The sequence below is a fragment of the Cavia porcellus genome, unplaced genomic scaffold, assembly GCF_034190915.1.
Source record: "Cavia porcellus strain 051 isolate PalLab524CR breed Dunkin Hartley unplaced genomic scaffold, mCavPor4.1 scaffold_4, whole genome shotgun sequence".
NCBI classification, from domain to species: domain Eukaryota; kingdom Metazoa; phylum Chordata; class Mammalia; order Rodentia; family Caviidae; genus Cavia; species Cavia porcellus.
This window is the reverse complement of record NW_026947487.1, coordinates 106,205,006-106,232,718: the sequence shown is the minus strand read 5'-3', so window position 1 is coordinate 106,232,718 and position 27,713 is coordinate 106,205,006. Positions and strand designations below refer to the sequence as shown.

Genomic DNA, 27,713 nt, shown 5'->3' with positions numbered 1-27,713 from the left:
GCCATCAGTCTGCTACTGAATATATACATTTATTTGGTCACCCCAGCCTACATTAACCAATGTTCAAGGCTGGGTGCTACTTTGGGATTGTTCTGTGGCAGAAGTAAGGGCCAATGATGGTGATGTCAACAGGCTCTCATTCTTATGGATTAGCCCCAGGGGCCAAGTTGCAACCATAGAATATTTTGTCTCAGAGGCTCCTTTTGTTGTCCCTAAGCCTGCACTCAGTTTTTAAGGATCTAGTTATAGCCTATCTAGTCTTTTCTTTCTTTCTTTTTTTTGGCTTTTTCATTTTTATCGGTACCAGGGATTGAACTCATGACCACCTGCTTGCAAGGCAGGTGCTTATGCTGCTGAGCTAAACCCCCAGCCCCGTTTCTTTCTTTCTTTCGGTGGACAGTGGTTGTTTTTATGAGATGGGGTCTTGCTATGTGGTTTAGGCTGACTTTGAACTCACTATGTAGCCCAGCCTCAAACTCAGATGCCTCAGTCTCCTGAGTGCTGGGACTACACCTATGTACCACTACCCCCCAACCCCGGCTTCCAATCTAGTTTTGACTGCCCACTTGTGGGTCAGGATAGCAGGAACTGCATTACTGAACATGGTGACCAGCTCCCATTGGTCTCAAACATGTGGCATTGGAAGAGTGAGATAAAAATGCACCAGGGTAGGGGAAGAGCCAGGGATTCAGGATGGAGGCCCTCTACAGGTTGGCCTAATTCATTCTGGTAAGCTGTAATGCCCTGGGCAGAGCAGTTAACATCTCTACTGTGCCCTATTTGGGTGCGAATCTAACTCAGGTCAAATGCATGACTGACATGACACAATGGCTGTGGAGAGGCTTTGAGAACTCATCATCTCATCAAAGCTAGAGGGAACCACGGTGTACCCTCTGCTGTAGTACCACGGTGCTGTTGAGTATGAGGCAAGCAGGACTGCAAAAATGCCTGCTGACACACACAGGAGTCCTCAACAGCCAGTTTGTGTTACTTTCTTTTTAGCACTGGAGATGGAACCTAGGTCCTTAGCACTGTTACATTTTTTTTTTTTTTAAGACAGAGTCCTGGGGCTGGGGATTTAGCTCCAGCGGTGGGTGGTAGGACGGAAGCAGATATCCACCATCTGTAAGTTTACTTGCTACACACATGAAGTTTTTCTCCCCAAGTCATTGAACCCGCGACAAAGTCCACCGGCCATCTTGGTAGTGGCAACCCTAATTTCTTTGGATTTTTTTTTTCCTGCGACGAGAACCAAGGGAATTTGACCATGCTATTCCCACTGAGGTTTCCTAAGAGGACTCAACAACGCCCAGGGTAAGAAGCGCTGCTTCCCTGCCGGACAGGGCCAGGACTGGGTCACCGCGCGCGCGACTTCCTCCCTCGCTCTGCTGCTGGCTCTAGGGTCCGCGCCGGGGGGCGGGGCCCAGCGGGAGCCACGCCGGCCCCGCCCCCTCATTTAAATACGCGGCGCCGGCGGGGTGCGTCGAGCTCGCAGCGGAACCAAGATGGCGGCGTGTGGACGTGTACGGAGAATGTTCCGCTCGGCGGCGGCGCTGCAGCTAGCGTTACTGCTTGCGGCCGTCGGGGCCCAGAAAATCTTAGCTCCGGGCAGCCACAGCCAGAACCAGGGCCAGGGTCCAGGGGCCAACTTTGTGCCTTTCGTCGGGCAGGCTGGAGGCGGTGGCCCGGTGGGTCAGTCGCTGTCCCAGTCATTGCAGTTTCAGCAACAACAACAGCAGCAACAGCAACAGCAACAACAGCAACAACAGGCGGCCCAGCCTCCACAGCCGCTTTTCCCGGCGGGTGGGCCTCCGGCCCGGCGGAGCGGAGCAGGGCCCGGTGGGGCTGGTGGGGGCTGGAAGCTGGCAGAGGAAGAGTCCTGCAGGGAGGATGTGACCCGGGTGTGCCCCAAGCACACCTGGAGCAACAACCTGGCGGTGCTCGAGTGTCTGCAGGACGTGAGGGAGGTGAGGAGGGGCGACAGGGCCGGGAGGGCCAGGCCTGGCGCGGGCCCGAGGGTGTCGCCGGCCTGGAAGCCGCCGATGCTGGTCCGCCGCTTCTCTCGCTTCCTCTGTGCTGCGCTAGCTCCTCTCTCTCTTCTCCTCCCTGCCGGCGTAATCGAGGAGGGGAACCCCACCCCCACCTTTCCCCACCCCCACTCTGAGTCCTTTTTTTCTCTCCTTGTTGCCGGGGGTCTGGAATGAAGACCTCGGCTCTTGGCCGCAATCCGCCAAGGCCCAGAGCGTGTTTCTGTTTGCTCCTGTCTTTTGTGTGTGATGCTCTGTGCAGAGTGGTTCCTCTCCGAAAGCCAGTTTAGGATTTTTGTTATCAGGTTCAATCTGGAGAATTTGTAGCAATCCATAAAGAAACATGAAGAATGGTTGGTTACTTAAACTATGAAAGACCGGCCCGTTCTTTAACAGTAGATAATGTCTGGTTATGTGGGTAACACGGGCTCTGTTCTGGTGTGTATTGTAGTCAGTAGCAGAATTTAATTGTCTTTACCTCCATTCTTTTGTAATTCGCAAATCCCTGTTATGTACCCAATGAGGAAACGAATGTATGTTTTTTTCCTTCATTTCCTTTGATCAATTGGTAGTGTACCTCATTTTCAAGTTATTACTCCAAGTGACTTAGAGCTCTAAAGCTTGAAAAGTTGGGGCAGGATTTGAAACTGTAATGATACATATACTGTACAGTGTGATCGGGTGTGGGATTTGAGGTCTGAATATAATTTTAACAGCCCCTCTTGGTCCAACATCTGTTTGATGTTACTTATTGTGATTCAGTTAACCTAAGTATATATTTGACAGCTCTCAAAGTTTGGGAGCTAATCTGGTGGGAATGCTTTTTTAAGAGGTGTAAGTTTATAGAATTCCAGAGGTTAACAAGTAGAAGGAAGCTCCTGCTGCTTGGTATCATGTGGCATATTGAATGATCAGAATTGGCATTGGGAAGACCACTACTTTGTAGCAATTTGCTACTCTTGGCAGTTTCCCCTTTCATCCCACTGTGATGTTTGCTCTTTATTATATACAAAAGGAATTCAGAAGGGGCAAAAATACACAATCAGGAGAAAGTTTCCAGAGGCATCAGAAATGGGGGATTTTATGTGACTTCTGTATAGTTTGAAGACTGACCAGAAGAGTAATTCCTTCTTTATCTTTATTCTTCAGCTAGTCTTTTTTATTTTTATCGGTACTGGGGATCGAACTCACGACCGTCTCCTTGCAGGGCAGGTGCTTATGCTGCTAAGCTAAATCCCCAGCCCCTGTTCTTCAGCTAGTCTTATAGAGGATAATGCTAAGATACTTAATTCTGTAAAACTACTACTACTACTGCTGCTGCTGCTGCTGCTTTTTTTGGAGACAGGGCCTTACTGTTAGTCCAGGCTGACCTTAAACTCACTGTGTAGCCCAGGCAGGGCTCCAACTCATGACCGTTGTCCTGTCTTAGCCTCCCAAATGCAAGTGTTGGAACTGTACACCTATTTGATCTTTGAGGATATATAATAGATATTATTTCCTCAAATTAGGATCCTAGCATTGGTGACCAAACAGTGGATTGTGGCAGAAACAGGGTGTAGTGGAGAAAGTGGCCGAAAATGACCTCTTCAGGTTGGGCTTCAGGTTTTTGCAGTCCTCCACTTAACAGGAGGAATGGTCCTTTGCGATGTAAGTAGAAGTGTGTAGAAGCTTGCATCATCCCATAAATAACTTTAGTTTGTGTAATTTTGGAGTCTGTTTAAATTAGTAGGTAATTTTGGGGGGATAGTACTGGTGATAGAATCCAGGACCCTTACACTGAGCTATATCATCAGCTCTTTTTATTTTTCAGTTTGAGATAGGATCTTGCTTGTGCAGCTGTAACTCAAGTGGTAGAGCCTTTGTCTAGCACGTGCAAAGGCCTTGGTTCAGTCCCCAGCAAAAAAAAAAAAAAAAAAAAAAAATTAAATCTTCCTGATCTAGCATCCTGGTGTGCTGGGATTACAGGCATGTGCCACCACGCCCAGCTATTAGAGCTGTATACAAGGAAATGTTGAAAAAGGAACATGAATACCTACATTTACTCTTCAGGAGGTGAAGTTATAAATGTAGAAGGAAATTTCGTTGCACTTACTTTGGGAAATGATTGGTTTATATATGAAAGAACATAACTTGCAAAGTAAACTAAGCATATTTGAAGAGAAATATATAGGATATGTTTTGTGTTTGGTAGTCAGTAAGTAAAAATATTTGATGGAGAAGTAGACATAAGTTTTTCCTTAATCCCTTTGGGTATATATTCAAGGAAAGTTTTTTTTTTTTAAAGATTGTTCTTTGCGTACTTACTATTAAAATTATGAAAGATTAGAGTATGTGAGTTCGTATTTTCTTTTACTTGTTTGCTTATTTGATTTTTTTGAGGAAGGGTCACCTTATGTAGTTCAGGCTGCTTTGAACTCACTGTGAAACCCAGGCTGGCCTAGAACAGTGAATGGTCCTAACTCAGCCTCCAAAGTGCTGAGATCACAAATGGGTGCCTCTATGCCTGGCAGTGTGTTAATATTTAAAAGGCAGTAAATAGCATGGTGTGGTGATTTGCGCCTGTAGTCTCAGCTCTCCGGGAAGCAAGGGTGGAAAATTAGAAGCCTAGCTTGAGCAGTTTCCTGACTTAGTGAGATTCTGTCTCATTTAAAAAAATAAAAAAGGTTGGAGATGTAGCTCAGTGTGATTTACTGCAAAAAAACAAAACAAAGTAAAAAACCAAAACAGAAAACAGCAAAGTACATTTTTATTTTAGCAACACTATATGGGTCTGGAGGGTTTACTTCAGTGGTACAAGTGCCTGCCTAGCAGGTGTGAGGTCGTGAGTTGGATCTCTGGTACCAAAAAAACCGGGTGGGGGGGAACCCCACGTGGGTATGTAGTGTGAGGTTAAGTCTTTAAAAAAAATTAATTTTTTTTTCTTTTTGAGACAAGGTCTCACTATGCAGTTTGGGCTAGCCTGGAATTCACTTTGTAACCCAGGCTGGTCACAAAATCACAGTGGTCCTCCTGCCTCAGCCTCCTAAGTGCTGGAATTACAGGCCTGCCCATTTAGGTTAAGTCTTAAATTAAAAGAAAAAAAATGATTATGGGTGCTATGGATTGAAGTCAGAGCCTTGCTTATGCTAAGTACTGTAGACTGAGCTACATCCCCTTAAATTCAGATATTTTAAGCTTCTCTAGTGTGGTTCAAAGTCGCATAGTAGTTCACTTACAGAATTTAATTAAAAGTATATTTACCTCTAGGTAATTTTGGTTTATACTCTCAGTTTGTTTAATGTATCCTATGCTAACAAATCAAAATCTGCAGATAAGCTGTAGTAACACTGCGTATTAATGCAATGCTAGTTCACAGTTTTTCTTTAGGCAGTTTATCCATTATTTTGAAGGTATATGTTATGTGGGACATTCTTTTTTTGTGCTTACAGATGAGTCACGCTTTTAAAAAGGCCCAATGTACCCAACAGGCCCACTCTTAAATAGTAGGTGAAATAGCAGTAAGGGTGGGGGGTAGTCTTTCTGTGTCTTTCTGTCTGTCCTAGCTTTAACTGATCCCTACACTTCTGTTTTTGGGGCATAAGTTTAGGAGACTAACTTTGTTTTGTTTTCCTCCTGCCTCAACTTTCCCTATTGCTGGGATTGTAGCCATGCATCACCTAGGAGACTTGACATATTTTAAAGCAGATTCTAGGTACTCTGTCATTTCACTCATAAATGCTTCAATATATATTTGTGATAAAGACAAAAATCAAGAACTTTTTTTTTCTTTTTTCTTTTTTGGTAACTTATGACCTTGCACTTGACAGGCAAGCTCTGTGCCACTGAGCTAAACCCTTGGCTTTTTTTTTTTTTTTTTGTATATAATTGCATCATAAACTATTTCTTCTGAATTTATTTTTCTCTCTCTCTCTTTTTTTTTTTTTTTTTTTTGTAGTACCAGGGTTTGAACCTAGGACTTTAGCACTGAGCTATACCCCAGCGTTTTTTACTTTTTATTTTGAGACAAGGTTTTCCTAAGTCACTAAGTTGTCTAGGCTGGAATTTTTTTTTTTAACATTTTTTTTTTTTTTTTGTCTTTTTCCTTTTTACCAGTATCAGGGATCAAACTCACGACTGCCTGCTTGCAAGGCAGGTGCTTATGCCACTGAGCTAAATCCCCAGCCCCTTCTAGGCTGGAATTTATCATCCTTTTGTTTCAGCCCTCCAGAATGCTGGGATTCCAGGCATGTGCCATCATTGTCTTAAGTATCTTCTCTGGATATATTAATGTCAGATTATAAATTTGTGATCTATTACTAAAGCTATGTACTCTGTGAATATTTAAGATTCTTACATTAGGGGCTGGGGATTTAGCTCAGCTGCATAAGCACCTGCCTGGCAAGTGTGAGGTTGTGAGTTCAATCCCTGGTACAAAAAAAAAAAAGATTCTTACATTATTATTTATATATTGAACAGTATCATTTCATATATTGAAAAGGAATTATTCCTGTAATCCTAGCACTTGGGAGGCTGAGGCAAGAGAATTGTTTGCAAGTTCAAGACCAGCCTGGGTTACAAAGTAAGCCCAAGGTCGGCCTGAACTGTATGGAAGACCCTGTCTGAAAAAAGGAGGAAAAGGGACTGGGAATATAGCTTGGCGGTATCAACGCCTGCTGGCAAGTGCAAGGTCGTGAGTTCGATACCTGGCACCAAAAAAAAAAAAAAAAAAAAAAAAACAAGGAAAAGAAAAAGAAATCAGCATTATAAACCATAAACCCATTTTCAAATTCATAAGTGAAATTTTTTGTGTTATTCTGTTCTTAATCTTTCACTTGGCTGTATATTCTGAGAATAGTGGGCTACATTACTGCTGTTATTTCTTTTTTGCTTGTTTTTTTGAGACAGTGTTTTGCTGTATAGTTCAGGCTAGCCTTGAACTCATAGTATCCTCGTGCCTCAGACACCTGCGTGCTGGGATTATTGATGTATGCCACCACACCTGGCCCAATATTTCACTTAGTGCTCTTACATTTTTGGAAACAGGGTCTTGCTGTGTAGTTGAGGACACCCTTGAACTCACTATGTATTCTGGGTTGGTCCTCAGTGCTAGGATTATAAGTATGCGCTATCATACCCTGGTCCATGTGATACTCTTGTAGTCTTTTGCAGTGGGTTGTGGCGTTCTCTTAGAAATGGCCCAGAGAGGGGCTGGGGATTTAGCTCAGCGGCATAAGTGCCTGCCCTGCAAGCAGGCAGTCGTCAGTTCGATCCCTGGTACCGATAAAAACGAAAAAGACAAAAAAAAAAGAAAGAAAGAAATGGCCCAGAGAAAGTGATTTGTCCCTTATTGCATTATAAGTAATAATAGAACTGTTATTTACCAAGTCCTCTTTGGCTCAAAGACCATGCTTCTTCCAGTCTGCCCTGCAGTGAAGATGATTAGTGTGACTATTAAGGTTGCCATGGGTTCAGAAGTGGACATAAAATGGTTAGAATCGCTTTGAGCCGAACAGCTGTGGGCTGGAGATGCAGCTCAGGGGCAGAGCACTTGCTCCACACGTGTGAGCCTTGTGTTCCACCCCTTAAGCCACAAAACAAACATGCACAACCAACAGCAACTGTGTGGATGGTCAGTTACAGACAAAGCCATTTTAGTTACTGTCTTGAGTTTATTATGAGCAGAATTTCCGTTTAATGAAAACAGTTCCAGATAACAGGTCACCTAGGCCCTGGCCTGATTGTGCACACCTGTGATCCCTGCACTGGAGAGGCTGATGCAGCCTGGGCTACATAATAAGTTCAAGGTCAGCCTGAACTACAAAGTGCTTGTCTCAAAAAACAAAACAAGACCCAGCTCACTTAACGAAGGATTTGTATCAGTGCAATAAAAGGTTTAGTTATATTTCCCTGCTATTTTGAATCCCTGGGACAACACAAAAAGGGCCTTAGACTGGAGATCCTCCCTCAGCTTCCCCAGGAGCTGGAATTACAAGTGTGAGCCACAGTGCCCAGCAGTTTCCCAGTGTTCCTTGTAGCTAACTTGTGTGCCTTGTTTCCCTTGTACATTGGGTATACATGCACTGTTTCCTGAGTCCATATTCATTCATAGAAGAAAGTAACAACATCAATAATACAGCAATTAATCCAATCATTGTTGACTTTAGGATATAACTTTTGTTTGAGCCAATATAAAATTTCCTTCTCTCCTAACTCTCAGTGGTTGGAAGCTGTGTAACCACATAATCACGTCATTATTGATCTCCTTTTATGTACCTATCATTGTGGAAGGACACTAGTACTTTAAGACATCACCATTGCTTACAGTTGGTTTGATAAATGACATTGTAGTCCAGATGCAATTATGGAAGAGAGTGTTAATCACTTGATGTCATATGGACGATAAATTCTCTTAGTGCAGTGAAATGAACACATTGAGATTTGGGTAGAACCCAGCTCTACTTCGTTTTTCATCCCAGTACTGGGAGTTGAACCCGTTCCATTCACTGCCTTGCACACTCTACCACTGAGCTGCATATTTCCCTGTTTTTTTTTTTTTTTTGAGACAGGATCTTGCCGTGTAGTTCAGGCTAACCTTGAACTCATTGCGATCCTTCTGCCTCAGCCACCCAGAAGCTTGTGATCTCCGCCGCCTCAGTGGCGGGGATTTTGGGCAGATGCCATCATGCCTAGTTGACCTCTGCTGCCCTTCACATTCATAAAACTCCCACTGCCCCCCTCCAACTGTGTGCTTTAGGTTTGTTCTGAGTGAAGATACACATGAACCCGAGTTTCACACATATGCTACACTTTTCTAGCAGGAAAGCTGTTGGTCCTCTGCTATCTGGACTCATCTTGCACACCCGTGTGCACATGCTGGAACTGAGCTGTCCCTGAAGACACCTCCGCTGAGGTGCTTCTAAGCTCAGCTGAGAGCAGGAGCTGCTTAGAGGAACAGAGGGCAGCTGACTGTTTTGGAGAGTTTATGAAGTTTTTCAGAATCTAGATGGCTTTCAGAGTCTAGATGGCTCTCATTTCCACTGACTGGTTCTGCAGATTCTGTAAACCCATAAACGGGATGTGTTTTTATTCTACCCCGAGATGAAGGTGTTTCTGCAGATAATTGAGAGTTACCTATGAAATAGCATTGTCACTAATGGCAAATACTTTTTAAAAAGTCTCTTGATGGTAGTGCTTTATAGCATATAGTTACTTAATAATTCATTGTTCTGCAGAAGAAAATAAAATACTTGAGTAGTCCAAAAGAAGAAATGCTACATTTCTCTTCTGTACATTTCTCCTGATGTGCTCAAAACAAATTTAGTCTTCAGTTAAAAAACCCCTCTCATATAAATATGAGATATTTATGTATTTTAAAAAGAAGCAATTAAAATGGCTTATAGGCTATCTTGCAAATGAATTTTTCTTCAAACAATCATTTATTTTGAGAAAGTCTTGCTCTGTAGTTCAGGCTGCCCTTGAACTCATGGTGATCCTCCTACCTCAGCCTCCCAAGTCCTGGGATTACAAGCTTGCACCTCCATGTCTGCCTAGCAAACGTTTATTGAATCCTGCATGTTAAACACCGTGCTTAGTGTTGGAGGATGCATATGATAATTAGTAGCATTTATTAAGAATGTCCCTCCCTTCCTCCTTTTTCCCTCGCTCCATCCCATCCCATCCATCTCTCTGTCCATCCATCTCTGCTTCCTTCCTTCCTTCCTGTCTGGTACTGGAGATTTAACCCAAGTAGCTATGGCTTATAGCTACATTGCTGGCCCTTTTTTCTTTATTCTCCCTTGATTTCCTCTTTTCTTTCTCTTTCTCCCCTGTCTCTTTTTGTTTGTTTGTTTGTTCTAGAACTTGAAGATTGAACCCAGGGCTTCTCACTGAGCCATATCCCAGGCTTTGTATTTCTAGATAGGCTCTTGCTAAATTGCCCAGGCAGGACCTGAACTCATGATCTTACTGCCTCGGCCTCCTAGAGTGCTGGAGTTATAGGCATGCAGCACTCCAACTAATATATTTCGTTTTTCTTAAATAGGGGTTCATATAATAAAATTTAAAAATTTACCTGCTTTCAAATGCTTCCTGATCCTGTTAGTGGATGGGTTACATCTTCAGGATGTCTTGCTAACGAACATAATGAATGCTTCAGCCTTTTCAGTTAGAGCAGAATGATACCTTGATAACACTGGAAGCTGCTTGGTATGGTGGCACAACCCTGTAATCCCAGCACTTAGGGGGCTGAGGCAGATCACCATCAATGTGAGGCCCCCCTGGACTGCATAGAGAGCTCGGTGCCATTCTGAACTACATGTGGAGACTGTTTGAAAAAAACAAACCAAGCCAAAACAAAGAATTGGAAGTCACAAGTTATTTATTTAGTTTACTTAGATAGATTTGAAATTTAAGAGTCTCAAGTGATGGCTCTTAAATTGTGCCAGTACAAACCCATATCTGCATTAAAATAGAGTGTGGAGAACAAGAAGTGTGGACTGGAATCTAAAAACAAGGCAGAGAACCAGGCATCTACTTTTTATTCAGCTTTAATCTTATTGAAAGTAGAAAATGTAGAGCTCAAGTACCTAGGATTACAGGTATGGGCCACCATGCCTGGCCTTATTTATTTCTATTTTCTTTTTTGGTATTTTAAAAATATTTTTGGTTTTTTGAGACAAAGTCTCACTATGTAGCCCAGGCTGGCCTTGAGCTCCTCAGGGTGATACTTCTGCCTGAGGCTCCTGAGTGTTGAAATTACAGGCATGAACTACTATCCCCAATGAAAGGTTTCATTTATAATTTAAATTTAAAGTAGAAAGTCAGGGCTGGGTGTAGCTCAGGAGTAGAGCACTCACTAGCATGTATGGTGCCCTGAGTTTGATCCTCACTACTGCAAAAGCGAAGCTATAAAGTAGAAAGTCAGCCTATAAGTCAACGGAACAAAATTCGTAAAGTTCCTGCATGGGTCAAATTAGCTTTGTACAAAATGTGATGAACAGCATGAGGCAAGCCACTAACTTTAAGGATGGAGAAGAGGACATAACGTTTTAATAATAAACACAACCTGCTAGGTGTTGATCAGTATCTTTTAGGGAGTATATTCCTGTTAAATAGAACTGAAGGTCAGAAGAGCTGGTCCTCTGCAGTCATGCTCAGCTTGTGATAAGAGAGTGTGGTTAGTGGAAAAGTGCAGTGGGCTTTGATCTCTGGTCCGGTTCTCTCTCTCTCTCTTTTTTTTTTTTTTTTTTTTTTTTGTGTGTTTTTGAGATAGGGTCTCGCCATGCAGTTTAGGCTGGCCTGGAGCTCACTTTGTAGCCCAGGAAGGCCTTGAATTTGCAGTGATCCTCCTGCCTCAGCCTCCTGAGTGCTGAGATTACATGAGTACACCGCCATGCCTAACAGTCCTGATTTCAAATTCTAGTTATTTACCTTGCTACGACCTTGAGCAGATTGCATTAAACTTAAATTTTCAATTTTGCTTTTCTTTCCCTTTCTCATTTATTGCTGCAGTTGTGAAGTTGTTCAAAATAATGCTTTATGTTTGTTGGCTTAGGAGAAATGTAAAATGAATCAACTACACCTTTTATATACTCCTTCCAAGGCTTAAGTCAAGAACATTTCTTTGTTTTTTTAAAATTTAATTTTATTTTAATTTTTCCAAATCCATTTTATTTCAGTTAGAAAAAACAAAAAGTATGTGTGTGTGTGTGTGTGTGTAAATGAAAGTGTCTGAGCTGACAGTATCTAACGCAAATATTCATCAAGAGATGAACTTGTTAAATAACTTACGCGTATGTAAGGAAAAAGAAAAGAGAACATCTATATGGCCTATAATCCCAGTTCTCTGGAACACTGAGGCAGGAGGAGTCAACGTTCAAGCCCAGCCTGGGCAGTCTAACAATTTTGCCAGAGCTGGGACGTAGCTTGCAAGCGAGTGGTGCAGCGCCTCCCTGGCAAGTGTGAAGTTGTGAGTTCGATCCTGATGCCAAACAAACAACTCTGTGAGATGCTGTCTCAGAATGGCGGGGGGAAATTATAACAGAACCGGGCTAAACAAGAAGGGCCTTGGCTCAGCACCGCTCCCCTTACAGCTTTCACGAGGTGTTTAAATGTGAATCGTTTGAGGTGACGGCTGGCAGACAGGGCAGGACACATGGGTGCAGGTGAAAGAGTCCGTCTTGCCAAATGCTCTCTAGTTCTTTTGGGCCAAAGATACCTAATTTTGGAATACACTGCCTGTCAAAGGGAAACTTGGTTGTCTCATGTAAGAGCAGAAAAAGTCATTCTTCTGAAGGTAGCATTACTTCAAATAGATCTCCCTCTGTGAAATGGAATTATTAAAAAGAGCTTTTATCAGCTGAGATACAGAGGCATTGACTATCTATCTGTGTAACATTAGGTTTTTAAAAAATCAGATATTTTCCTGCAAGTTGGGTGCTTTCCAGGGAGATGGTAATTGGTAAGGACTTTGCTATTATTGCTAAGCTGGAAGGTTTCTCTGGCCTGTGGAACAGTCTGTAATACTAAAGAATAAATACTAAGCTTAGTCACATTAAGGACAGTGCAATTTTTTCATTCTGTAAGCTGTGCAGAGGGGTTAGGCCTCAAGGGTCAGTAGATAAAATTCTACTTAACACTAAAGCTCTTTGATAGATTTATAGGACTTGTGTATTTTTTGTATAAATAATTGCCTTTAGTTTGACAGTTACCTTTTTAATTTATTTTTTGTCTTTTTGAGACAGGGTCTTAAAAGACATGGTTGTTATGCAGTTCAGTCTGGTCTTGAGCTTGCAATGATCCTCCTTGCCTCAGCCTCCTGAGTGCTGGGATTACAGACGTGAGCCACCATGCCCGGCTTTTAAAAAAAAACACCGTAAGAAGCTTCAATAATTTATACTATTGCATACTTTTATTTTTAAGTTGAAAGCAATATCTGAAATGTAAATTAGGACAGAGAAAGCAGAAGTCAGAAAATATTGATGTGGTTCCCTTTCACTTAGGGAAGCAAATTCACATTCTCTAGCCTGATATTTTTAGCCTGTTTTCCAGCCTAACTTTCCACTAGCTGTCTGCACATTTTACTGTCCACAACCTACAGATGCATTGAGCATTGTTGTGGGCTTCTAGGGAGTTGCAGCTTTGCATTTATAAGGACTGTATATAAATGTTAGTTATTGGAAAGACTTTTTATTTTTTTAAAGACCAGATCTCACCATGTCATTCAGACTGGCCTTGAACTCACGGTGGAGTGCAGGCTGGCCTCAAAAAGGTGGTGATCTTCCTGCCTCAGCCTCCCAAGGACTGTGTTTACAGGTGTATGCCATCATGCTTGGTGGAAAGATGTTACAGCCAGTGATTTGGAATTTTCCTCAACCATATTTCACCATGCCCTTGCCTTTTTACAGCTCACGACCCCTCTCTTTACGACCTGGCTTTCTGTGATCAAACCATAAGAATTTTCTAATACCCAGTCATATTAAAATAGCACTTTCAAAGCTAATCTTCATATTTGAATAAATAGGATCTGTCTTTCCAGCTGTTTCATTGTTTCTTTTTGTATCATCCTGAAAGTGCTGTTAACAATGAGTAGGCAGGAGAAATTAGTCATTTAAAGGTAGGACTTTCATTCACCCTGGGAGTCTCTGAAAAAAGCTTCTCCAGCTTCTCATTTATCTGCCTCCATGACAAAAGGAAGAGAACCTTTGTAGATTGTCTTGTTTTTACATCTTCTCTCTTCTCTTTTCTCTTCTCTCTCCCTTATTTTGTCTTCTCGAGACAGGATTTCACTATCTAGTTTAGGCTGGCCTAAACTAGAGTTCAAGGCCAGCCTAAACTAGATAGTGAAATCCTGTGAGTTCAAGGCCAGCCTAAACTAGATAGTGAAATCCTGTCTCGAGAAGACAAAATAAGGGAGAGAGAAGAGAAAAGAGAATGAACTCACAATTCTCCTGCCTCAGTCTCCTGAGTGCTGGGATTACAGACGTGTGCCATGTAGGTCCAGTTGCAGTCTTAACATTTAGTTGATAGAGCCCTTAAAAAATGTCATTTATAATTCTTGATAATCACAAGGCATTAGATAGAAGAGACATTGGTCTTATTTCACAGGTTAAAAACAAGCTGGAAGCTGGTTTGCTGGTATAACCCCAACATTAAATTTGAGGGTCACCCTGGCTATGTAGTAAGACCCTGTCTTCAAAACAAAAAACAAGGGGGCTGGGGATTTAGCTCAGCCGCATAAGCACCTGCCTTGCAAGCAGGCAGTCGTGAGTTCGATCCCCGGTACCGATAAAAAGGAAAAAGACAAAAAAAAAAAACCACCCCAAAACCAAAAACAAGCTGGGTGTGGTGGCAGTACCTGTAGTCCCAGCTACTCGGGAAGCTGAAGTGGTGGGAGGCTCACTTGAGCCCAGGAATTTGAGGCTATCCTGGGAGTGAAATTTCATCTCAGAAGAACACAAGTGCCACAAAACAAAAAGTCCAGTTAGATAGATTTGCAAGTCACCCAGGATTTAGACTGTAACCCAAATCTTGTAAAATTCAAAATCTTTTATTGTTTATTTATTTTTCCTTTTTTGGTACTGGGAGTCGAACTCAGGACCTGCCCTTACCTGAGCTCTATGTCTGGCTCCAAATTAAAAATCTTTTAGAAAGTTGCTTTTCAGAGAGCAGAGGGACCAATGCCTGTAATCCCAACACTCAGGCGTCTGAGGCAGGAGGGTCACCGTGAGTTCGAGGCCAGTCTGGAATATTAATGAAACCCTGTCTTGGGTTAAGAAAAAAATTACTTTTCAGCTAACTTGCACATTTACGTAGATAGTATATTTCCACATTATTGTTACTTATTGCTTTTCTACTTTTTATGTAAATCAGCACATATTTGAGCACATACTGTGTGTTTATTATTCTTCTGTTGCCCTCCTCTCTGGATCTAATCTTTCTCCCCGTCCCCCCACATATTTGATTTAGCTGACCTTGAACTCATCATGTAGCTCAGGCTGACATCATACTAACAGTGGTCCTCCTGCCTCAGCCTTCCAAGCGCTGGGGTTACAGGTGTGTGCTATTGTGCCTAGCTATATTTTATTTTTATTTCATCTGTAGAAGTTTGATTTGAGTCATTTAAAAATATATTCCACTTCTCTCTTCATTGTGTTGATATTTTCCTTTACATCTTTCAGTGTACTCATAATACCTGTTTTAAGGTCTTTGTGGGGAAAAAAAAAAAACAGCCAAAAGAAAAGACTGGGGATGTAACTCATTGGTGGAGTACTGACCTGGCAGGCAAGAGGCCCTGGGTTCAAAGCCCCAGTACTACAGGAGAAGGTCCTGGCAGGCACTGTGCCGCTGAGCTCTATCTCTAGCCCCAAATTCAAAATCTTTTAAAAAGTTGCTTTTCAGGGGGCAGAGGGATGCATGCCCGTGATCCCAACACTCAGGAGTCTGAAGCAGAAGGATCACAATGGGGGCTGGGGATTTAGCTCAGCGGCATAAGCGCCTGCCTTGCAAGCAGGCAGTCGTGAGTTTGATCCCCGGTACCGATAAAAAGGAAAAAGACAAAAAAAAAAAAAAAAGAAGAGTCACTATGAGTTTGAGGCCAGTCTGGACTACATAGTGAAACCCTGTCTCGGGTTTAAAAAAAAGTTTAATCCCATCATTTCAGTAATTTTTTGTTGTTGTTATTAACTCTTTTAACAAGATCTGACTATTGGAGTTCATTTTGGGTTGGTCTTAAATATACTATGTAATCCAGGCTGGTCTCGAATTTACAATGATCCTCCTATCTCAGCCTCTCAAGTGCCAAGGTTATAGGCCCATACCACCACATCCAGCTATCCTGTTTTTTTTTTTTTTTTTTGGTACTGGGAATTGAACTCATGACCTCGCGCTTCCTAGGCAGGTGCTTATGCTGCTGACCTAAATCCCCAACCCTTCCCCTTTTTTGGGGTGGTAGTGGAGGGATATCAGGATTTGAACTCAGGACTTCATACTTGCCAGGCAGGCACTGTGTCACTGAGCTAAGTCCCTAGCCTCTCCCTTCTTTTTTTTTTTCAAACCAGTGGTAGATTTTTGTTTGCCTCAAGGGCATCACTTGTGCTTTCTCTGGTTTTTGCTCTTCTACTTTCTCTGTGAGTTCAGTCTTGCACATTCTAACCACTTTGGATGTCCTGAGCTGTGGTTTCCCTCTATTTAGCAGGACCGTCAGGGTTCATTTGGGTTCCTCTGCCTCTGCTGTAGTCAGGAAACCACTGCCAGGCATGAGCGGACTGATTGTAGGCTTCCTCAGCTCGTGTCCTGCCCTGAGGATCACAGTCCTGTGCTGCTCATTGTCCAGTGACTACAGAGGATTCAGATGCTTTGTCTAGTCATTTGCAGTGCAGTAAGCAAGACAAGTCCTGTGCTACAGTTCTTAATCCTTCATGGGCGAGAACAGAAATGCCCACTCCTTAAAGTGTAACTTCTGGTATATTAAGTGGAAGTGAATGAGGGAACTTTGTTAGAAAAGAGCACAAATTATTTACTAAAATTATAAATGTGTTGTGTGTAAGATATTTATCTTTTGGCCCATGTGTTCTGTTTCTGAAAATTTATTTATACAATATGATCAGTGCAGAAGGCATTATTTTTGGTAATAGCAAACAACAATTTGGAAACAGCCCAACACCTGTCAGTAAAGCAGTAATTAAATAGGCATTCATACAGTGACCTATTGTGTTGCTGTGAAAAAGCTCTTTATGTCATTTACAGAAAGATCTGTAACACCTAATATTAAATGAAGAAAGAAAAGATATACCTCGTATGATGTACCACCTTTTTTGGTAATCTGGCAAGAAGGATTAAGCCAGGCATGGTACTTGCCATCTCAGGACTCTGGGAGGCTGAAACAAAAGGATGTCAAGTTTGAGCCCAGCCTGGGCGATATAGTGATTCACAGGATCCTGTGGCAAAGTAGCAAAAAAAGGGCCCGTAGCTGGGTATGCTGGCGCATGCCTGTAACCCTAGCGTTCTGGAGGCTAAGGCAAGAGGGTTGCTGCAAGTTTGTATGCACCGCAGCCTGGGCTATGAAGTGAGTTCAAGGCCAGCCTGAACCTAGTGGTGAGACCCTATCTCAAAAACCAGGGGAGGGTGTGTGTGAAGCCCTATGCCTGCTGCTTTTTTTAAAGCCCTTTCCACTCCCTACTCCCACCAATGATTTTTTTTACATACCGTAGAATGCACCCATTTAACATCTTGTTCTTTAAGTCTGTGCTCCTTGAAGTTACTTACTTAGATAAGGTCTCACTATGTAGTCCAGGCTGGCCTTGAATTCATTCTGCGGCCCAGGTTGGCTTCAAACTTGGGGTGATCTTCCTGCCTCAGGCTGAGTGCTGGAATGAGCTGATTACTGTGCTCTTGTTCACACTCCTGGGTGATCATTTCCAGGCTGGGCCTAGAAACATGGCTTGCTCTCCTAGTGAGAACTCTGGACTCTGAAAGGGGGCACAAAGTGTTAGCAGACAGCCAGCAGCCTCTCTTAGTTGCCTGGGGCATGCTAGCACAAGCCTTTGATTGGTCTTGTCAGGAAGTTTGCATTCTTCCTCTTTCTTTAGAGAATGCCTGTGAGTCTTTATTTCTTCTGTTTGAGTGGATGATCTTGGTGCTGAGGATTGAATCCCAGGTCTGCTGCCTCAGAAGTGAGTGCTCCGCCCATGAACTATTCTACACCTGGCTCTCTTAGTTTCCATATGGAGAAAAGTAGATACTTTACTTTTTTTTTTTTTTTTTTTAATGGTACCAGGATTGAACTCAGAACCTTGCACTTGCCAGGCTGCTGAGCTAAATCCCTGGCCCTGTAGATGCTTTCTTTGTGGTTGATTTTTGGTGTTACAATGTCTTTGATTTAAAAATATGGAAGCAGCTTCAGCCTTCTGGCCATCTCAGTTCCAGTTTGGTACTTGCCATAGGGTCAGAACCCTGGGACCTGTGCCCTCCTAGTCAGCCCCAAGCCTGAGCTGATTCGGCACAGACTGCCCTTCCGCTCTGCTCCTCCTCTTGCGTCATGGTTTTTGCTTGCTATGTTTCTGCAGTGCTGGGGTGAAAGCCAAGGCCTTGGACTTCTAGAAGGGAAGCAATTTCGTGCCAGTCAGTTGGCTTTAGTTTCCTCTCTGTGCGAAGGAACGCTTGTAGGAGAGAGATGGAGCCATGCTTCCTGTGGGTCAGAGAACTCCACCGGTGACCCGGGTTGCAGGTTATCTGATGGCAGTTTAGTGTTTGTTAGCAGGAAGGATCTTAGGTGTTTTTGCTCAAGGTTTGGGACAGTTTATATATCTTAAAGTACCTATGTGTATTTTTTTATTTTTATTTTTATTTTATTTTTTCTTGGTACCGGAGGTTGAACTCACAGGCTTATGCTGCTTAGCTAAATCCCTATCTTCCTCTACGTGTATTTTAAAGTTGTTTTTAGGTAGTTTAAAGTAACTAGTCTGTTAATTATTAGCTAACTTGCTATTTGTGTGCAAACTTGGATTTGGTTTAATACTTGGGTTTGACTTTTGGCTCCCTAGGTTACTTGAAAATGAACAATAGAGACCTCTTGCTGTGAGGTCTTTGCCCTTGGCTTGGCTCATGGGTCCTGACCTGTATATTTGCTTTAAACTTTCATCCAGGGTGATTGTTCCGAACCTTTGTAAAACAGGATCTGGCTTTATCCACTGTGTCAGGCTTATACTCTTTGTCCATTTGAACTTTAATGTGGGTGAATTGTGTAATGTTTCTTGATTTATTATAACAGGAGATAAAACACAGAACAATTGGAATTTTGTTTAGTTCCATTTCAAAAACCAAGTTGGAATTCTTTTCAAATTTTGTAGTTAAATTTTCATTGGTCTGAAAAAAAAAAGAGTGAGAGCAGGTCTTGCTGTATTACTCAGTCTGGCTGGAAGTCTTAGTCTCAAATGATCTTCCTTGAAAAGTGGGGTAGGCGGGCAACCCACTTTTCCAGTCCCTTTCTGTTCCTCTTAATGAATTCTTCCTTCTCTTCACCTCTGTTGTTTCTAGCATTCACTCCTCAATTTTAGAGACCATGAACTTGACATTTCAGATATCCAGTAGGTCAGGAGTTACATTTCCCTTACATTATTCGGTGGCCATATATCATATGCCCTGTTGTCAGGAGGACTTTAGACACCACGCAGAGGTTTCACCCACTCTGGGAAGCTGGGACAGGACACAAATTGCAGTCCAGGTTGGGCAACTGGACTATCTTAAAACAGTAAAAGAGGGCTGGGTAGTTTGGTGTGAAGGTTCTAGGTTTTATCCCTAATACCAAAAAACAAACAAACCTCTAGATCAAAAAGAGTAGCCAGAGTTGGGTGTGGTGGTATACACCTGGGATTCCTGTAATCTCAGCACTCAGAAGGCTAGGCAAAAAGATCAAAGGTCAGTAGGAATTGAGGCCGGTCTGGGTTACGCACTGAGTCCCTATCTCAAAAAAGGAAAAAAAGATGCATAAGATATGTGGACAACTGGGCAGGTGCAACACAACTAGAAGATTATTAGTAAATACAACCCTTTTCTTGAGGAGTCTTCTTACTACTCTATATCTGACTCAAATAGACAAGCAGTCCCAACTATTAGGAGGCTGAGACAGGAGGATCCTTTGAGCCTAGGACTTCCATCATGCCTGGGCAATACAGCAAGCCTGGCCTTCAGTGAATGTGCCTGCGGCTATAGTTGTGTTGGGCACTGAAGTCTTGAGGGCACAGCCCTGTCTCACTGCCTGCAATATTCCTAATAATTTAGCTACCTGTAATGCTTCTCCACACTGCCCCATTTCTGGTGTTTGAACTTAAGGCCTTTGCTCTGAGCTAAAAGTCCATTTTTTAGTTTTTATTTTGAGACAGGGTCTTGCTAAGTTTCTCAGGCTGATCTTGAATTTGTGATTTTCATATCTCAACCTCTTGAGTACTGAGATTATAGATGTGCACTACCATACCTGAGTGGCTATTTTTCTTTGTGTAATATTTTTTAGGTAGAGGCATTCCCCCTTCCCCCCTTTACCCAACCTCACACTTGGGGAGCAGGTGCTTCTGCTGCTGAGCTTAATCCCCAGCCCCAAGGTAGAGGCATTCTTACTTTAATGATGAAGTTTTTCAGGAAGTTTGTTATGTTGACTTATGTGTAATTATTCAATTATTTATAGGTGTTACAGGTATTTTGCATTTAAAGAATCTTTACTCCTTTTCCAGTGGTTCTTACTGCAAATGAGGTGAATAATCCATCTCAGAAAAAAAGCATTGCCAGGCAGGGTGGCATATTCCTGTAATCCCAGCACTTGGGAGGCTGAGGCAGGAGGATCGTTGCAAGTTGAGACCAGCCTGGCCTACAAAGTGGGCTCAAGACCAGCCTGAACTGCATAGTGAGACCCCGTCTCAAAAAGACAAAAAGAAAAGAAAAAAGAAAAAAAAGCATTGTACTTAGCATTAGAAAACGCAGTTTAAATTATTGGGTTATAATAATGGAAAGAGGGGCTGGGGATTTAGCTCAGCGGCATAAGCGCCTGCATGGCAAACAGGCAGTCGTGAGTTCGATACCTGGTACCGATAAAAAGACAAAAAAAAAAAAAAAAAAAAAAAAAAAAAGGAAAGAAACTAAGCTACTGGATTGTATTATTATTATTATTAATTTCTTTTTTGTCTTTTTTGGCTTTTTCGTTTTTACCGGTACCAGGGATCGAACTCACGACTGCCTGCTTTCGAGGCAGGCGCTTATGCCACTGAGCTAAATCCCCAGCCCCATTTTTTAATAAACTCTACAGCACCAGGTATTCCTAGGCAGTCTCCAAGTACTAACCAGGCCCGACCCTGCTTAGTTTCTGAGATCAGACGAGATCAGGCGTGTTCAGGGTGGTATGGCCGTAAACTGGATTGTATTATATACTGTTATTTCATGAAGATTTTAGTGTCATAGCATAGTAACATAATTTGATTGGCTTTCTTATGTTTACATATGTATTCTGTTAATTTTATTTTGTGAAGCAGTGTTTTCTCTCTTTTTTTGTACCAAGGATTGAGGTCAACCTTGCGCTTGCCAGGCAGGTACTTAGGCCACTGATCTATGTCCCCGGCCTGCAGCACTCTCTTGAAAAGCAAACTTTCCTTTCTCCTTCCCTCCTTTCCTTCCATTGAATCCAGGACCTTTGCAGTGAGCTGCATCCCCAGCCCTTTGTAATTTTTGTGACAGGGGTCTTGCTATGTGAATTGCCCAGGTGGGACTCAAATTTGCAAGGCTCTTGCCTGAGCCTTTCACATGCTAGGGTTACAGGTGTGCTTGTCATGGCTAGCATATATTTTATGCATATATTTTATTAGTACATTAGTACATTTATTAGTACATTTTTTTCTGATGCTGATGCCCACCTGTTATTTTAGATTTTTTTGGGGGGGGTAGTGGGGTTCAAACTCACGACTATGTGCCTACAAGGCAGGCACTTATGCCACTGAGCTAAATCCCCAGCCTGTTACTGTAGATTTTAAAATTTGCTTATTTTTTTTTATCAGTACCAGAAATCGAACTCATGACTGCCTGCTTGCAAGGCAGGCATTTATGCCACTGAGCTAAATCTCCAGGCCCAAAATTTGCTTTTTTTGTTGTTTTTTGACACAAGATCAGCTGGCCTCAAACTCAATAGGTAGCCCAGGCTGGTCTCCAATTTCCTTCTCCTGCTTCAGCCTCTCCATGCTTGGAATGCTGGGATTACAGGTGTGCACCACCATGTCTGGCTTCTCTGTTATTTTATTTTATTTTAAAATTTTTGGTGCTGGATATCGAACTCACAACCTTGAGTTTGCCAAGCAGGCACTTACGCCACTGAGCTAAACCCCTGGCCCCTTGTCTGTTATATTAGATAACTAAATTTGATTTGTCATGCTTTTACTTAGAAGGTTTCAATGTGTAATCATTAGACTATAAGGACCACATTTATAAGATGAAACACTAATTGAAAGAATAATATTAATCATGTCTTGTAAATCCTATACCCTAGTTGGAAGTGGTGGTGTACCCCCGAAATCCCAGCATCCTGGGGGCTGAGGCAGGAGGATCACCACTAAGTTCAAGGACAGCCTGTACTATATAGCAAGATCCTGTCACAAACAAAAAAGAAAAGAAATATACCCTAGAGATGATTTATAAATATGTTGGTAACAAAACTTGGTTAATTATGGTTTATAAATACATTGCTGACAATACTTGGTTAATGAATGTTAGGTATTTGTGGTACAATTGATAGTAACATTTCCAAGGAAATATTGCTGTGTTAGCCAACAAGGAACTTTGAAAAAAAAGGCAATAAAAGAAAAAAAAAATTGGTATTTTTCAGAGCCATGGGCAGTGGGAAGGACTGGCGTCAGTGAAACCCTGGGTCAGTTTAGATGGGGGTGGTGTATGGGAGAGTGAACCAAGCGCTGTGCAGATGAGCCACATCCCAGGCTTTACTTTACTTTTGAGGTTTTACTCACTTGCCAAGGCTAGCCTCAAAAGTTGTGGTCCTTCTGCCTCAGCCTTCTGTAGCTGGAGTTACAGATATGTGCCATCACACTCAGCTTTACATTTGTTTTTGAGAGAGGGAGGAAGTCTCTTTTGGGGCAGCAGAATGTAATAAGATAAGGAAATTGTTCTTGTGAACATGGATTGAAGAGAAGAAAACCAGAAGATCATTGAGCTGCTTTCGTAATAAAAGCTCCTGGTGTGAAAAGCCTTACTAGTAGCGAAGGAGATGGGGACAGGACAGATGGGGACAGGACAGATCACCTAGAAATAATTTAGAAAGTCTTTGTTCATTTGTTTGGCACATTTTTGATGAATATTACTTGCTATGTGCCAAAAACTTAATGGTTGGTACTGACAGTGTGGTAATCTTTTTTTTTTGGAATGACTTTAATAGCGTAACAGCATCTTAGGACCAGGAGCCACCAGTGAAGGAAACTTGGGGGCATGGGATGGCACTGGACAACTGCAGCAGAGGGGAGACGAACAGCCAGATTCTTGGTGTCACAGGGAGAGACAGCGAGTGGGCGAGGACGTGACTGTGATCCTCCCCAGGCTCTTCCTCCTCCTCTTCCTTCTCCTCCTTGGCACTTCACAGGCCAGAGTCCCTCCAGCCCACAGAGTCCAGGCCTCTTATCCTGTGGTGGCCCTGCAGGCTTCTGACTGTGGCCATGCAGTCTGAAAGCCCTCTCTGGGCCTGCAGCAGCGAGCCCAGCGTCTATGCTCAGGGTTCCAGGGCCCAGTAGTCCTGCTGGGGACAATGTGGCATCCAGGCCCCAGTTGTCAGAACTGCCATCAGTATGCACAGGCACTGGCTGCTTTTTGTGGCTGTGGGTGACAGTGTAGTGGGTTCACTGTTTTTTGGTTTTATGAGACATCATCTTGAATGTAGTCCAGGCAGGCCTTGAACTTGTGGCCGTCTTCCTGCTTCAGCCTCCTGAGTGTTGGGATTACTGGCATGCACCACTGTGTTAGGCAGCTGTAGGCATTAAAGAATTATAAAATAAATGGAAAATTGTAGCTATGTAAGTGCTGTGAGAGAGTTTGTGGACACAGTGAGGGGGAGAGCCAGAAAGTGTTTTTCGGAGAAAATGATAATTTAGCTAAAGTTAACCAGGTAAAGAAGAAAGGAATCAAAATTTAACTGTCAGGCTATTTCCAAACGCATATCATTTTTAGCTTGTGTTGGGTTTGAAATGATATTTAGGCATTTCAAGCAATTTCCAGTAAGAGGAGGATGTAAATCTGGAACTGGCTCTAAGTTTTACAGTCATCATTTAGCTTAAAAGGCCGCAGCTGGGGCCATGAAAACGGTTGGGCCCCCTTGAAGAATGTGTAAGTAGAGGCTGCTATTCCAAGGGCAGCCCTGGGGAGTGCTCACAATTAAGGGTTGGGCAGAGGCTTCTTGAGGGAATTATAGGGGACAGAAGTGGTTTCGAATTGAAGATTTACAAGAATTAGTTGGAAGCTAAGGAAAGGGAAATTTTGGTTGTGGGAGGCTTGGAAAAAGGACTTTAAATAGAGGTGGTAGTAATCATAGGCTGCATAGAAGCACACACTTAAAATTAATGACAAGGGAAAGAGCAGTTAGGACCTGAGCTGGGCCTGGTGGTGGTATTCCCACAACTTGGGAGGCTGAGGCAGGAGGATGGAAAGTTCATGTCCCATCTGGGCACTTAATGATGAGACTGTCTCAAAATTTAAAAAAACAAAACAAAACAAAAACCAAAAAAACTGAGGGAAGAAGGCCGTATACACCAGGAAGCAAGCCCAGTCTGGGAACCAGCGTCGCGTGCAGGCTGCTGGCGGACTGGAACAGATGGACCCCAGCCCCTTCTGGCATGCAGGCTGGCAAACCAATCCCCCCCCCAGCCTTCCCCTAAGCAACCAGTTTACCTGGAGAAGCCCAGGCTGTGATGATAGCTGTGGAGGTGAAATGCAATTGGATGCCGGTGGTGCTTGGTGTCTCACTAACATTGCAGGCATAGGGCCTGTGGTCTGATCGCAGGTTCAGAGGATAACAGTACGCAGCGTGATACCTAGGAGTGATCTCCTTCTGAGGGTTGTAGCCATTGTTGATTCCCTATGGTCTTGTTTTGAGGTCCTATGTCGTTTCTCTTGTTTTATTGGGTTGGATTTTATTTCCTTTTGTTTTGTTTGATTATGTTCAATCCAGTGGCACAAACAGCTATTTTAAAGATAGCAAGAACTATGGTAGCAATTTTGGATTTACGAGTATTTTTTTTTTTTTTTTGTCTTTTTCGTTTTTATCTATACCAGGGATCGAACTCACAACTGCACACTTGCAAGGAAGGCACTTATGCCGCTGAGCTAAATCCCCAGCCCCAATTTTGGATTTACTGTTGTCTTGTTTTGAAGTCCTTTGCTGCATTCATTGTTTTGTTTTTATTGTTTCTATTCTATTCTGGTCTATTTGATTTTTACTATGTATGAAGTTATCTGCAGCTATTTTGAAGACCTCGAGGCATTGTGGCAATGATTTCATAATGTTTTGAAGTCCTGTATGACTGACACTGGTTTGCTTTGATTGGTTTTATCCTATTTTGTCCTCTTTAAAATTAAATTAAATTAAATTTTAAAAAAAGACTGAGGATATAGCTCAGGACTCCCCTAATTTCAATCCGCAGGGCCACAAAAAATAAAATAGAAACAAAAAAAGATCATGGTTTTTGGAAAAGTAGAAATGTTCCTATAAAATGTGTATTTCAACTGTTTGAGAGGTTTCACAGGGAAAAGAGAGCAAAAAACGTGTAAAAAGAAGAATATACTGGTCCATAAAAGGTCTTTCACGATTAAGGAAATTGGGGCTTTGACTGGAGCTCGGTGGTAGGGGGAACATGTGCTTCACCTGCAGAAGGCTGCAGCTCAGTCTCCATACCCAACAAAAGACTCAGAAATTTACTTTTAATTTGCCTTTTTCTTTTTTTTGGCTGTTCTTGAGATTGAATCTAGGGCCTTTGTGCTAAGCTACATCCCAGTCCTTTGTTGACCAGGCAACTGAGCTAGATTCTCAGCTCTCTCTGTTTTTTGAGACAGGGTCTCACCATGTAGTATATTACAGGCTGGCCTTGAACTGACCATGTAGCCCAGGCTGGCTTTGAACTTGTAGTGATCCTCCTGCCTCAGCCTCCCAAGTCAAATGTCTTTTCGTAAATCTTTTTAATAGGATGTCTCAAAATAATTTATGCAAATTGTATTTTGGGATATTAAAAACAAAGACAATAAATATCTTTAGGCCAGATTTTTTTGTGCACTAAAGCACAGCTGATAGCATAGTGATGTGTCTTCAGAAAATATTCATGCATTCATATGGTTGCCATGTGGCCTGGCAGGCATATGAGTTTAGTCTCTTCTTTTTTATTTGAGTAGTACATGTACATAGTTTTAAAGTCAGTGTTGCCAGGTTTATATGAATAACTAATCTATTGTAGCTCTCCCCGCTTTAACTCAAAACTTTTTTTTGGCATGTTAGTAGTACATAATGATTATATTTATCGTGGGGAGTTGATACATGTACATGACATTTCCTAATTATTTTTTCCCTTCCCCTCATTCTTTTCCCCATAACTCTTTAATTTTGTATTGCCTAATTTTTGAATATTTAAGCTGTTCATTTGGTTCATTTTATAATTTAAAAAAAATTTTTTTTGAGAAAGGGTCTCACTCTGTGGTTCACACTGACCTTGAACTCACTTTGTAGCCCAGGCTGGTCTTGAAATCCTCTTGCCTTAACCTTTTGAGTGCTGGGATTACAGGCATGCGCCACCATGCCCAGCTTTCTCTTGGTTTCTCTCTCCCCCTTCCCCTTCCCCTCCCTCTCCCCCTCCCCCTCCCTCCCTTCCTCCCTCCCTCCCTCCCTCCCTCTCTGTATACTGTATGTAAAATTTTTGCTGGGGATTAATCTCAGAGTCTCAAGCATGTTAAAGATGTGCTGTGCACATTGTTACATCCCTGGCCTATCTATTGGTGTCTTAAAACTTACGTTTCAGCTTCATAAAACACTCAGCAGTATGTACTCTGAAGTTGAGCTTCGTAGAGCAAGAAATCTTACAAAGCTAGAACATAAAATGGACTGTCTGCGCTGTGAATGGTACTCAGACAAATCAGTAGCTGGAACATGGCATTGGTTGGCTGAGTTCTACAGAAAGCTTGCACTTAGCTTAATAAGATTGATTTTAGTCCATTTCTTCTGTCTTCAGTCTCATTCATCAATCATGAGTCATCCCCATACTTATACAGGGAAAATTTTTAGAAGAGAGACCAAATCTGCTGTTGATTAGGTCTGATTATTTAAAAAATAAAAACAAACACCAAAAACCCCTAGGCAACCAAAAGTTGTATATTACTTGTTAACTTGTAGTTTTAACAGAGAATGAGGAACAAATCTCAGTGATTGGTGTTAGAATATTTTAGAATGAAGTCAGAATGCTGAAGAGAAAATCATATGATTCCTTCTTCCTTTTTATAATTTTCATTATTATATTTGCTATTCTTGTTGCAGATTATAATCTTTTATTTAATATGTGCATTTCTGGCCCCATAGTCATGGCCTGTTATAATCTTGTAGAGTTCTTTATGTTTTAATTTTAAATTTCTTTTTAATTTTTTTTTTAAAGACAGAATCTCGGGCCCAGAGATTTAGCTCAGCAGGCATGTGAGTTCGATCTCCCTTCGGTACCAAAAAAAAAAAAAAAAAGACAGAGTCTCACTATGTAGTTCAGGCTGTCTTTCAATTCATTATGTCTTCCAGTCTAGCCTCACAGCAGTTCTTCTGCGCCAGCCTGTGAGTGCTGGGATTATAGGTGTGGGCTACCACACCTGCTTAAAGTTTTCTACATTAGAATGACTAAGGGTGTCTGCGTAATTTGAAAGAGATTCTCTTAAATTGACACTAGTTTTTTAGTTTCTCTCAACTGGCGACAATTGCTGTTTTATAAAACCCAGCAATACATTTATTTTTTTCTTTTATAAACATACGCATTTTTTTTTTTTTTTTTTGCTTTATTTTGTTTTGTGTTGAGACAGGGTCTTGCTATGTAGTACTAAGGCGGTCTTGAACTCACATATGTAGGCCAGGCTGGCCTGGAGCTCCCAGCAGTCTTCCTGCCTCAGCCTCCCAAGTGCTAGGATTGCAAGTGTGTGCCCCATCATGCCCCATAAACG

At 42.2% G+C, this 27,713-nt stretch overlaps 1 protein-coding gene and 1 pseudogene across 1 annotated transcript in view; one reads left to right on the top strand and one right to left on the bottom strand.

The window, feature by feature from the left end:
• The first annotated feature begins 1,478 nt into the window (after nucleotides 1-1,478).
• The window catches only part of Glg1 (golgi glycoprotein 1), a 117,245-nt gene continuing 91,010 nt past the window's right edge, over nucleotides 1,479-27,713 (top strand). Inside the window, exon 1 of the mRNA XM_005004609.4 lies at nucleotides 1,479-1,967. Coding sequence (XP_005004666.1) covers nucleotides 1,506-1,967 — 462 coding nt within the window. The 5' untranslated portion in view covers nucleotides 1,479-1,505. The remainder of the gene's footprint in view (nucleotides 1,968-27,713) is intronic.
• LOC111757478 (5S ribosomal RNA) lies at nucleotides 20,791-20,904 on the bottom strand (annotated as a pseudogene).